General features: G+C 30.8%; 1 protein-coding gene across 1 annotated transcript; it reads left to right on the top strand.

The window, feature by feature from the left end:
* The first annotated feature begins 776 nt into the window (after positions 1 to 776).
* LOC114711728 (probable receptor-like protein kinase At2g42960) lies at positions 777 to 5350 on the top strand. Its single transcript, XM_028896160.1, has 8 exons — positions 777 to 1253; positions 1812 to 2547; positions 2638 to 2742; positions 2924 to 3046; positions 3450 to 3620; positions 3707 to 3836; positions 3979 to 4188; positions 4666 to 5350. Exons 2-8 carry the CDS (start codon positions 1883 to 1885, stop codon positions 4795 to 4797), a joined length of 1536 nt encoding a protein of 511 aa, XP_028751993.1. The 5' UTR covers positions 777 to 1253; positions 1812 to 1882; the 3' UTR covers positions 4798 to 5350.
* Positions 5351 to 13891: the final 8541 nt, after the last annotated feature.

Consider the following 13891-nt stretch of genomic DNA (forward strand, 5'->3'; position numbering starts at 1 on the left):
CAACACTAAATTTTAAAAGCATTTGTATTATTCGAAAATTGCTGAAAATTTTTATTGCAAAATTTATTTATCTAAAATACCTAGTATCATAGATCCTTAACCGGAGCAGCTTTTCCCTTTATATAACTAAAGCATAATTAAAAAAACTTAAACGCGCAAAAAAAAAAAAAGGTTGCACAGGAGTATTTAACGAAATTTTAAATATTTCGCATTTGTGAGATTTTTCAATAATTTTACACATTAGTACATAAGTAGAGACAATTAGGAGTATTTTTCATTTATGATATGGAGAAAGGCCTTTTTTTTTTTACAGAATAAAATTGGATTTGGAGTATCCTTTATATGACAATAAATTTAAGAATAATTGCATATTGATTAATTATAAACACTGCTTTAAATTCTTTTCCCAATATGCAAATGAATTAAAAGTCTGATAATGCAATAATCTTTGACCATTTTGGGCTGACACTGAATTTTCCCACCATTTTTTTGGGCACAGCACTCAATAAATGTGCATGCCAGCTAGAAGAAAAGGAAAATGTCAAATTCTTGTGTAAGTGCAGCCCTTGGTGGTAATGGATGACCACAAACCCAAATTTGGCTGTCAGTTGGAAAAATATGATGCTGTGGCTTGTGGGGGTGACAGAGAATAATGCTATCTTTTCAGATCTTTCATTAGATTTTTCCTTTCAGCAAATTAGCCGCAGTTTTGGTAAGAGAGAATAATACAATATTCACCAAGCCTGGATTTTTAAGCCCTCTTCTCCTTCGTCTTCTTCTCCTTTCTCTCTCTCTGCTTTACTTTTAATCTTTAATTGCTGCTTATTCAATACATTTTTTCCCCTTGCTTTCCCTTTACTGTTTCTTTCTCTCTCTCGGTTTCCTCCATTGCAAACCAAGCTTCCTTTCCAGCTTGCTCTGGTCCCGATCTTTTCTTCCTCAAGCACAGCACCCACCAACCATTTCACCCGTCTTTTTCTCTTTTCTATCCTGTGAAATCTAGCGATTTTTAGTCCCTCTGAAGTTTTCGATGGAAATAAGAGTTTTGTCTGGCTCTCATTACTCTCCGTTATTTTAATATCCCACTTGAGTCCATAGTCCCGCTTGTAGTATCTGAGTTTTATATTGTGCTTACAACGGAATCTATCTATGCTCATTGAGTTTCTATTGGTTGAAAGAGAAGGCCAGCTCTCGCTTCCTCGGTTGCTGGTGGTAGAAGAAGATCAGGGAGGCGAGTTTAGATACTACAGAAGGTAAATGGATTCTCTGTCTTTCTGAATCACTTTTTTTGTGCAACTCTCAGTCTCATTTTGCTTTATCTTTTTCGTTTGCTTGGATGATAAGTGATGCTTTCGCAAGTTTTGGGTTTTTTTTCCCTTCTTTTTTTTGGTTCTTATTGATATCTACTGCTTGTGATTACAATTTACAAACGGTGGGATATTGGATAGGCCTTTACTTTCCCAAGGGATTTCGAGTTTAATTTGTCTTTTTCTGATAAGGGTCACAGACACGCGAATGGATTTCTGATTTGTTCAATGTTTGAGGATGGCGCTGCTTTTTGCCATTTTACCTGAAAACCCATACCTTCAAATTGAATTGATTGAAATTTTCCTATTCCAAATCTTGATAAAGCACAGGGGCCTAAAAAATCATGATAAAGCTGAAACTGGTGATCAGCTAACTTTCTGTTTTTAGTTTTTGCTTATGGCGATTCATAGCAACAACTGAAACGTTGGCTGTAAAATTGGAATGTTTAAATGTGAGTTGCCTAGCTGTGTGAAAGATATACTTAACCTTATTCTTGTCCTCAGGTGGGAATGCATTAATTCTGCCAGTGGAAGTATTTTGTGGGCGAAATTAGTTGACCAGATAGCATTTAATTATGTCGACCAATAGTTCTTTGAATGTGCAGCTGTCTAAGAAGACGACATTTTTGGGTTTGAAACTATGGGTCTTAATTGGGATTGTTGTGTGTGCATTTATAGTCCTGATTCTTTGTATGTTATCTGTATGGGCGATGTTTTGGAGAAAGTCAAAGAGACCGCTGAACAAATACACTGCATCACAAATACCAAATGTGTCGAAAGAGATCAAGGTCGATAAGGTTGGAGTGCAGAGTTCTTATAGCCACCCAGAAAGTGTATATGTTCCCTTTCATGAGAAGGCTAGTGATAAGAATCCAGATAAGGCTTTAGTACGGTCAGGCATGAGCAAATCCAGTGATCCGGACAATGTGAGTCAGTGCAGTTCAATGTATCATCACGAGAGAAGAGGTAGTTCGATGTCAGGTGAGGATGGGAGCTCTGGGACATTCAAGAAGCAATCTGCATTATCATATGGTGGAATGGTGCCTGCCTCTCCTTTAATTGGTTTGCCAGAATTCTCTCATCTTGGGTGGGGCCACTGGTTTACGCTTAGGGATCTTGAACTTGCAACAAATCGATTCTCAGCAGAGAATGTGATTGGTGAGGGTGGATATGGGGTTGTTTACAGGGGAATGTTGATCAATGGAACCGAGGTGGCAGTGAAGAAAATTCTTAATAACTTGTAAGTTGTTTCTTCCTGTTGTGCTCATTGGCGTTGTCTTAAACAATGACGTTATTGATTCTTGCTCTCTGTGATTGTATTGTTTAATAGGGGACAAGCAGAGAAAGAGTTTAGGGTTGAAGTGGAGGCTATAGGCCATGTTCGACATAAGAATCTTGTACGCCTGCTTGGATATTGCATTGAAGGAGTTCACAGGTAAAATTTGTAATCATCCCGTGGCAAGTGCGTATGATCTCTTTCAAAACTCATTAATAGCTGAATGTTTGAGTGTATCAAAGTGTTTTCTTTTTTTGGGGTCCAAACAGAAGAAAGATGAATCTTCTGTTATATGTTTCTTTTTCTCTTATAGACAATTTACTTTCAAATAAATATGCAGGATGCTTGTGTATGAGTATGTGAATAACGGTAACTTAGAGCAATGGTTACATGGGGCCATGCGCCAACATGGGACATTTACCTGGGATGCCCGCATGAAAGTTATAACTGGCACAGCCAAAGCGTAAGTTCAACATTCAACTTTTAGCCAAAGCGTAATTTGTGTTGCTTTTCATTTTCATTATTACTACTACCATTTTATTTGTGTAAAAACCTATCAGATATGTTATAGACAGTTAATTTGTGTATCTGCTTAATTTTTTAGAACCCATTAAGTTTCCAGACAACACAAGACTGGAGCCTTTTCTTTCATTGGAATACGGATTGAATTCTCAAGTCCTAGTAACCATAGGATCTACTCTGCAGATTTGCTGTATAGTTGCTGACATTGTTGCCAAGTGTACTTAGCAGTTTCAGATTTTATCATTATGGAGTTTCATGTTTTTATGAGCTTCTCACAGAATTTAAGTTTGTAATAAACCCCAGTCTTTGACTCTGAAAACACTTCTTATTGTGACTGTTGGCAGGCTTTCATACTTACATGAAGCAATAGAACCGAAAGTTGTTCATCGTGACATAAAGTCTAGCAACATATTAATTGATGATGAGTTCAATGCAAAGGTTTCTGACTTCGGTTTGGCCAAACTTTTGGATTCAGGAGAAAGTCACATCACAACTAGAGTCATGGGAACATTTGGGTACACTGAATATTTCATTTCTTCTTTCCTTACATATAATTAAATGATTCACATACTTTGAAACTTACTCCTGTTCTGAATTCCAGTTATGTGGCACCAGAGTATGCTAATACTGGTTTGTTAAATGAGAAGAGCGATGTTTACAGCTTCGGTGTTTTACTTCTCGAAGCGGTTACTGGAAGGGACCCTGTAGACTATGCCCGTCCTGCTAATGAGGTAACAAACTCTAATGAGCTAGTCTGCTAGGCTGTTAGTTCTTACTGTGTCTTCCATGATATCATCGTTGCTTTGAGTGCTTTATTATTTTTTTTTTTTCTTTTGAGTGAAAATAACATTGAATGCTTTATTCTTTTGGCAGGTTAATCTTGTTGAATGGCTCAAGCTTATGGTCGGTGCCAGGAGAGCCGAGGAAGTCATAGACCCATGCCTCGAAGTCAAACCATCAACACGGGAATTAAAACGTGCCCTTCTGGTTGCACTTAGGTGTCTTGATCCTGCTGCAGAAAAGAGGCCCAAAATGAGTCAGGTTGTGAGGATGCTTGAAGCTGATGAAAATCCATTCCGAGAGGTATACATCTACATAACTTAACCCTCCTTATATATATTCCATTGTCTCCCTGAGTACTCTCTGTTTGTTTTCCACATTTTTGGAACTTTTGGATGCAATGTATATTCTCTTTACTTTCCTGCGAAGTTTTGCTGACTTACCATCAACCAGAATGAATAAAATGTTAGCCACCTGGGCTGACCAAGATGAGGTATGATGAGGATAGTGATCAAAGATTCAAACCCTCCCGATATAATTTTCTTTTTAAAAAAAAAAATTGAGATATTGGGTGTTAACTTGATGAAAAATTTTTTTCTCTTTGATCTTCTTCCAGTATATTCTTACCTAGTCCACTCACACTTGTTAACATTTAGATATGCAGAGGAAGGATAAACTTACGCTTGTGTTATGATTCTGTATCTGCATATTTACAAAGCTTTATGATGCATAATACTGAACTGATTTAGCTAACTAACTGTCTGATATAATCGCTTACAGGATCGAAGGAACCGAAAGGGCCACACTGCCAGCATGGAAATTGAAACCACAAAGGATCTTGCTGGTGGACGCAATGCTGAGAAATCTGGGGATTCTGAAAGCCATAAGCCAGAGGCAACTCAGAGAGTATGATCGACAATGACTTGGCCTAGGCATGCAATTGTCTTTGCATCGATTCCATACACATCCAAGTTTGTCTTTTTTGAGAAGTGAAGTATCTGAATCTGAGAAGAATCAGATCAGAAGCAGCCCCATTTGATTTTTGGGTAATTAAGGATTATTTATTCATCAGGTAATATGAGACACCAAAACCCACAGGGAAGATCAGAGTCAGATTGAGTTTATGTTGTACAGAGATATATTCAGGGCTCATTCATTACATCATTGTTGATATTTTGGCCCTTTGGGCTACGAGTCTGGATCTTTTGGAGTTCTTTTTGTTATAAGGTTCTTGCAAGGTTCTGAAGGAGAAAAGACTAGTGCGAGAAAAAGAAGAGAAAATTTACTCTCTGCGAGAAAATAGAGAACTCGAAGTGATCCTTATACTTGGGCTATTCTTGCTATATTATTTTTAGAGAGTGAACATTGTGAACGACTGTTATATTTGGATTCATTCATTTTCTTGCCGTTTTTACTATTTTGTGTAAGTTTTTTATTCAATCAGGTTATACCATCCTCATCTTTTCTTTGACTTTTGCACTTTTTTTCCTCCCTAAAAGCCGAAGCTCTAGAAGTTGTTGTGGCTTATGCATTATGTAGATTATAACATTATATTCTTAATATAAGAACTTTTATTTTTATTTTGATCTTAAGTATAAAATCTCAATCTATTTTGTATTTTATATTTATTTATTTTTTTAAGATAATCTTTATAATAATGATAGTTTTAATAATATATTTGATTAGCAAAAATATTTGTAGAAAAAAACATCTATTTATTGCGAATAATTAATTTAAATAGTTTCTTTAATCTACTGAAATTAGTCAACTAATTTTTATATTAATTTATATTAAAGAGAAAGTAGTATTTTTTTTTATCTTTTTGGTAATTTGTCGGATTATTATTTCTTGTAGGTTGACCTCTCCATTTGTTATTCCCTATGATCCACGTCTAACTTGTAACAAAAGTGAAAAACCATGTTGGCCAAGTGTATGAGCAATATTTTTTCTGGAGGGGTTTGGAAAATCACCATGAGTTACCCTAAGTTATGAGGCGTGTTTTGACCGGGCGAAAAAAAAAAGGTTATGACGCGTGTGCCTAGGGGTGTTCAATTTGTCCCGTTCCGGTCGTCCCGTCCCGGTTCCGGTGAGTTCGGGACGGGACGGGACAGGACAAAAAAAATTTCGGGACGAGACAAGTACGGGACGGGACAGGGACCGGGACGGGACAGGGACCGGGACGGGACGGGACGCGGGACGGGGTTGTCCCGTCCCGTCCCGTCCCGGGATATTTTTTTTTTTAATTTATTTATTAATAATTATTATTAGATTATTCAATTTACTTATTAATAATAATAATTATTTTTATAGTGATTTTTAACTCTTAAGTTGTAATATTATCTGAACAATATCTCTTTCCTCAATAAAATAATTCATAAAGCCATTATATAGTGTTTCTTTTATCGTATTTTTTTTTTACAGTATTGTTTTTACACCTTTTTTATACTATATAATTGAGTTTTCTACATAATATTTTTTATAATGTTTTTATCTTTAAAAGCCTAACAAAAAATAAGCATTATAACATAAAAAAATTTCATATAAAAAATTATAATATTTTTTTTAAAAAAAAAGGGGAGGGGAACGGGACACGGGACTAAAACCCCGTCCCGTCCCTGTTCACCGGGACGGGACCGGGACGGGCCTGTCCCGGTCCCGTCCCGTCCCGTGAACACCCCTACGTGTGCCTTCAAGCTATGTGGGTCCTAATATCCAATTGAATTAGTATAGTTTATATGACTAAATGAAACACAATACTACCTCAAGTCCTAATCATAAATTTCCATTTGTAATCTACAAATGAAGTCTTATAATTAAAACCGGAGGTAGTATTATTTCTCGTAAGATTGGATTTAGTTCTAAATATCATTTTTAATCTTTTTTTAAAATTATTTAATATTACTTCTGTTCTAATTATAAGAGCTAGTTGACTAATTTGAGAAGATTAAGGAAAGAACTTAAGTTAGTTATTTGTACTAAATAGGTGTTGTCTTTCCTAAAATATCCTTGCTAATTAAGTGTGTTGGCTAGAATTATCATTGTTAGAAGGACTACCTAGGAAAAAGATATATAAATATGAGAGATAAAATAGATTGGGATCTTATATTTAGGATCAAAATAAAAGTCAAACAAGGTCTTATATTAAGGACCGGAGGTAGTAAATTTTTGTTAACATGTGCAATTAATACAAGTAGTTTGGAGAAATGTTATAAAATTAAGAAACAATTTGGATTGATATATATATATATATATATATATATATTTGGACAAGGATTGATATATATTTAGAATCAAAGTAAAATTATAAATTTTTTAACTAATTCATATACTTAGAACAAGAAAGAGTATGAAAAATAATACTACTTCTAATTTTTAATATAAGATTTATTTAATTAATTTGGATAGATTAAAAACATTAGCTAAATTAATTATTTATAAAAAATATATTTCTAAGATACCTTCTTAAATCATTTGTGTTGAAACTATTCATTGATATAAACTTTCTTAACATATATAATTAATAAGAATATTATTTCCTATCCTAATTATAATAACTAGTTGACTAATTTAAGGAGATTAAGAAAAGAAATTAAGTTAGTTATTTGTCATAAATATGTGTTGTATTTCCTAAAATATCCTTACTAATCAAGTGTATTAGTTAAAACTACTATTATTAGAAAGACTATTTAAAAAAAACATAAATATTAGAGACAAAATTAATTGAGATCTTATATTTAGGATCAAAATAAAATTCAAACGAGATCTTATATTAAAGACTGGAGATATAGTTTGAACCAAAAATAAGAGACAAAATGAAGTAAAATATTACATTTAAAATCACACTCAAACTCTAGTTAGCTTACCGAGGTATCAATATCACAGAAACAGATATAGGCACCCAAAGGGCAAGATTTATGGCAAGGTTCATGCTTGCACTATTAATAACTTCCTATTTCGCTTATGGGATTGTACGTTTTATTCCCTCGATTTTAGAAAGTGATGATAAATTCTTTGAAATCTTAATTTTTTGTGCAACATAAGTTATAGCACGACAAGAATCAATGATTCAATATTTGTGGCCAACCCTATTAGTTCAACACTTCAACTATTCATTCGCACGCTTTTCTGATGCTCCTAGGTGTAAATAAATACTCCCACAATACTTAATATAAGATCTATTTAACTAATTTGATTAGATTTAAAAAGTTAAGTGAGTTAATTAATTATAAGAAATATAATATATTTTTTTTAAATATCATAATCATCTTTCTTAATATCTTCTCTTCCTCTTCTACTTGATTATGGCTGAGGAAGATCTATAGAGGTAATTTAGGAAAAAATGATAAATATGAAAAATAGATCTTATATTTAGAATCAAAATTAACTTAACAATTAGGTCATATATTAAGAATCGGAAGAGTATATTCTTGATTTAAAACGTACGCACGCAAGTCTATTTCTTTTATTTTCATTTTTTGATGTGATATCTCTCATTTAATTTATGGTGCCTTAACTTTCACAATCATTTTAATTTGGCAGGCAGTCAAATATATGATTCATTGGTCAAAGCTTCCAATAATTCATTCAATATTCTGAGTTGTTAGTTCCTTTATTCACGGGCTTGCTTTTCGGCTTTCTGCTGTGCTGCCCCATCTCTTACTCTTCAACCTTTTTTTTAAAAACTTTTTTTTTCTTTAATTATAATTCACACCACTCACATTTTTTGGTGAATAATTTATAACTCAGCTCTCGTTACTTGAAACTAAAATTATATAAAAAATAAAAAATATTAATTATACTTTTTGAAGCATGACAAATGGGTAGTGCTTTTTAACTTAAAATATATGTAGAACTGATTATCTAAAAAATCTTATTTTAATTTAAAGTGTATGATATAAAAATATAATAAAATTCATATAAATTATTTATAAGATATTAATATTTTGATATTATCAATAACATCAAATATCTGGTAAAAAAAATCAAGTATGATGTTTAATTATTTAGCGACAAGAGAGGATATGCCTTGATTAATCAAACATGTATTATACATAACTTTTCGTTTTTGTAATGTTGTCGTAATTAATATTAGATAATTTGAAAAATACTTGCATCATTTTATTTACAGTAATTAGGTCAAGTTCTCCAATTATGACCATATTTTTAAAATATTACTCTTCTGATCCTATTTATTTATAAGATACTTTCAATATGTTTCACATAGATAAAAAAAAATCTTAAATTGTATTAACTCTTCATTAAAATATAACAACTTTTCAACTTTACCTTTCTTTAATATATAAAGAAATAACTATCTGCACCATAATAAATGAAAGACAATATGGTACATTCATGATAAAAATTTAACGAAGTGATTTATAAATAGGACAAAAAACTTTTCTTTCTATCTTATAAATAAGACCAGAGGAGTATCATTAAATTAAAAAATAAGATATATAACTATATATGATTAGAGAATTTAACATAATGAATATAAAAACTTAACCTAAATATTATTTTCATTTTTTTTCATATCTGTGTAATGTATTAAAGAATCTGTGTGCCAAAAAATGCCTAAATAATAAAACTAGCCATTCTTGCTTGCTATAGACTTGGTCGGTGAAGAGAAGAGAAGAAAGCTCCATTCTACAAGTAACAGAGACAGGTCACATTAAATTATTGAAATTTTTTAATATGAGACCAGAATGTCATAAATATTTCTAGGTCCTTAACTACCTAAGTTTCACCTAAGCCTTTCCTTCTAGATGACAAGAGGAAAAATCAACTAAGAAATTAAATCATATCAAATATATTATATATAATTTATTAGAAGTCGTATTGTTTACAAGTTATGATGTGATTTTTCGTTTCTTAAATTTCATGGATAATACATGGGGAAAACATATGTGGCTATAAAATTATGACATTCAATATTACTCGCTCTAATTTTTTTATAAGATTCAAATTTTTGAATTGGTTTGATCTCTTTTATAAGATTTAATTTGGGGTTGTTTGAATACTAAATGCATTTTTATCAATTTTGCCCCTAATTAATTGCATTATTATTTTCCCATAAATTTTTCATCTTTTTCTCTTATTATTTCTTTATCTCAATTGCCCTCTTATAAATAAACATATATTTAAGGAAAAAAACTTACATTCCTTGCATGTTCATTACTTTTAACTAATATAAACATATTTTTAAAACACACAATTTCATTAATCAAATCTTATTTTAAAAAAACCACAAGTAGTATTAAATAAGATTCGGGCATTGTTAAACTTAATTAGGAGTAGTGCTTTTAGTGTTTTTTTTTTGTTAAAGTATACTTTTAGTTTTTTAACTTTATACGAGATTTTATTTTGATCTTTTAACTTTAAAAAGTATATTTTTAGTTATTTAACTTCAAAATTGTTAGTCTTAAATAATGATTTTTTGTAACAATCATAGTTGTTTTGAATATTAAACTTACCATATTATATTCAATAACGTTTATTAGCATTCAGAAACTCAATATCATTATTTTTTGTTAATAATTTAAAGATTAGAGGACTAAAAGTTTATTTTTTAAAATTAAAGAACAAAAATGAAACATTGTGTAAAGTTAAAGAACTGAAAGTATACTTTAACTTTTTTTCCCCTACCCATAAGGGCGACATTATTTAGCAGAAATCGAGTTTCTTCCACTCGACCTAACTATCAAAGATATGGAAAAATATATATTACTATATAGGTAGAAATATTTGAAATTAATTGGAAAATTATTCCTCTCTCCAATGAACACAGACAAGTTCTAAAATTGTTCAGTTTTATCCATTAGTGTGATGACTCCCCATGTTACTTACTCCATACACATGTGATTCATATAAATGAACAAAGGCAGCAATGAAGTCAAACGCATTTTTTTTGGAAGCTTACTGAATTCAAAATTCTGCTCAAATGCTGAGACGATATGGATGATAATGATAGTGACATTCCATACAATAATATTGACTTTAGAGGTCGGCAATTAACGTAATTAATTGACTGCTTTTGGTTTCAAATTGGAAATGATTATAACAATAAATAAATTCCATAGAACAAAATTAAAAGGAGCCCACGAGACAAGCAAACTGTTTTAGACTTCCTGGTCAACAAGGGTAAAGTTAATTCATTGAAAGCCATGGCCAGAAGAGAATTTTGATACTATTATGGTCAAATTAAAATTTCCTTTTTAATCATTTAATTTTATACAAACTTTTTATTTCTTATCTTAATTTTATAAAGTATATTTTCAGTCTTTTAATCCTAATACCACTAATCAAGAATGATGATTTCATGTGACACTCATTGTTATTTTAAACATTAGACTCAATATATAAATATTTGATAACATAATTTTATCAACATTTAAAAATCAGTATTAATAATGAAAATAATGATATTATGATTAGACAATTGGAAAGACCATATAAAATTAAATGACCAAAAGTCTTGTATAAAGTTAAAAGAGTATAAAAGTTTGCTCTTGTATATTATTACGAAATATTATCTCAAGAGGCTCTGTGTGTGTGTGTGTGTAACCGTAAATTAAATCATAGAATCACCAATAGTTGACATATCGTTAATGCGATCACCTAATTAAAAGACAAAATAATTAGCGTGAAGATTAAGTAAATAAGAGAGATGAAGAGAGGATAAAAAGATTAGATAGAGAAATTTGTCTTGATTCAACCCTATTACATGTCAATTCTCCACAATAATACTAAAAGATTTTTTCAGTGTAATAATTATAGTTGCAACTGAACATTTCTTGAATTTAGCCTCAACTCACTTATTTCAGCTAATAAAAAAAATTAGTATACAAGTACACTCAGCCTAGCAATAATAAATACACACACCCTAGGGATACCTTTTCTCATAATTAAGCTAACTAAAAACATAAAGAAAGCTTCCTTTAATTACTCTACTAATTAATTTAGGGCGTGTTTGAATATCAGTTTGGTGGCATACATCTAATTTTGCAAACCTAATATTTAATCGAATGCTTGTTTAGTAATTATTTTGACTAAATTTGATTTTGCTCTTCAATGTTTTGCTTTCCTGATGCGACTAGATCACTAGAATGTTGTTGGTTGTATTTCTTTTAATAAAAATCCAAATCTTGTGAAAAATTACTCCCTTCTATTAGATTCAAAGCCATTGGAAACCATTTTTTATAACTAATGTCCAAACGTGTACTCCTCCGATGTTTCTTATAAGATCTATTTAACTAATTTAATTAGATTAAGAAAGTTAGGTAAGTTAGTTAATTATAAGAAATATGACATATTTTTTCTAAAATACCATAATCATCTTTCTTAATATCTTTACTTCCTCATTTACTTAATTATGATTGAGAGGGTATCCATATTGATAGATATGAGAAATAAATCTTTTATTTAGTACCAAAATTAATTAACAATTAGATTCTATATTAAAAATCGAAGAAATATTAAGTAACTAGATTGTTCATTGTGATAGTGAACGATGCAATTAAATTTGATGGTTTGAATTTGATAATCTTTTAAAAGTAAATGCTTGCATTTGCCATTATGATATAATTTGAATAGTACTTGGAATTACAATAAAAAAGTGGAGAGAAAAGGTTAAAAAGAAATTAAACCTTTGAAAAATATGAGGAAGAAAAACCATATAGTGCTGAGTTTTGACCGCCCAGAATGTTATGTTCAACTAAATAATTATGATTAACGCTTTGTTAGTTCCGCTGATTATGGTCATAGTGAATTGGTCTCGTAATGATTTGCACCTAATTCTGCGCTTAATTAAAAAAAAGTATTATTGCGATTTCATAAGTAATTATCTGGTTAGTCGTCAGTTATGTCAGAATACTATATAGTCCAAGTGTGGGAGTTAGAAATATGAATAAGGATGCAACTTAGAAGACAGTATATGTGCAGCTGCCCCTCTAATTTTATATCATTCCTATTTTTATTATAAGTCACTTATAATTTATTATTTTTTTACGAGAAACTTAAGTGATTTGGGTTTTGGGAGCCCATCAAGGCCAAAACATATCTCCAAGTTTAGAGATTGCCCGCTAACATAATTCTCATATCGGCAACAGGATTTGAATTTATGATATTATGATTTATGAGCCAATTCACTTGTAATTTTATTCTCACATACTATGATACTACATACTAATAAATGCATCATATTGACAAAAACTTCCAAATTTATCTTTGTTAAAGTTTTTTCTCGATCTACATTTACAGACCATTCTCAGTTCTCTACCATCTTTCTCTTTTTCCAATAAAAACTAAATAAGGGTATAAGATTTCAATTATTTAACCTTGCAATTATTAATCATAAATAAAAATATTTGCTGATTTATTTTTATTCTATTTTGGAAGAAAATATGTAGATGTTGAATATATTATATAACATCCTTTTAAAAGCTGAAACCTTAGAGCATCATATCCAAATATGAATAAAGTTATGATCATTTCAAAGAAGCCAACTCCTATAACTATTTCTGTATTTTTATGATGAATCAGTGAATCAATATAATATATAAAAGCTAAAATATTTCTTTACATCATTCATATGGACACGCTTAATTTATCATTCATGTAGCTGATATTATTTTTTGAGTACAGGATGCTATTATATAGAACGAGGTACTTTTCTTTTTTGTTTCATTTGAATACTTTTGTGAAAAATACAGAAAAGTACTTTTCTCGTTGATATCCAAATCTCAAATAGAACATTAATTAATTTATAATACATACTGAACTTAGATTAGTTATTTATAGATATCAAATATATAGCTAGATTATTAGTTTAGGCCAGCTTGCATCCCCCATAAATGAGAATTGTGTCAATTTTCAAATCAGTCAAATATGCTTAGCTATTTGATTTTGACACCGATATAAAAAATTAATAAATTCTATTAATGGACTATTTTTATCAAAATTGTGATCCAAATTGAGCAACATGTTTTAAATTCAAATAGCTGTGAGT

This window comes from Neltuma alba, unplaced genomic scaffold (assembly GCF_004799145.2).
Source record: "Neltuma alba isolate B1F8T4 unplaced genomic scaffold, ASM479914v2 tig00011304_pilon, whole genome shotgun sequence".
Taxonomy (NCBI): Eukaryota; Viridiplantae; Streptophyta; class Magnoliopsida; order Fabales; family Fabaceae; genus Neltuma; species Neltuma alba.

Bases quoted from the DNA above. Each gene is read 5' to 3' on its own strand.
- LOC114711728 (XM_028896160.1), top strand. From the start codon at position 1,883: ATGTCGACCAATAGTTCTTTGAATGTGCAGCTGTCTAAGAAGACGACA. The intron at 2,548-2,637 runs GTAAGTTGTTTC...ATTGTTTAATAG, and splicing joins AAGAAAATTCTTAATAACTT to GGGACAAGCAGAGAAAGAGT. The intron at 2,743-2,923 runs GTAAAATTTGTA...ATAAATATGCAG, and splicing joins TGCATTGAAGGAGTTCACAG to GATGCTTGTGTATGAGTATG.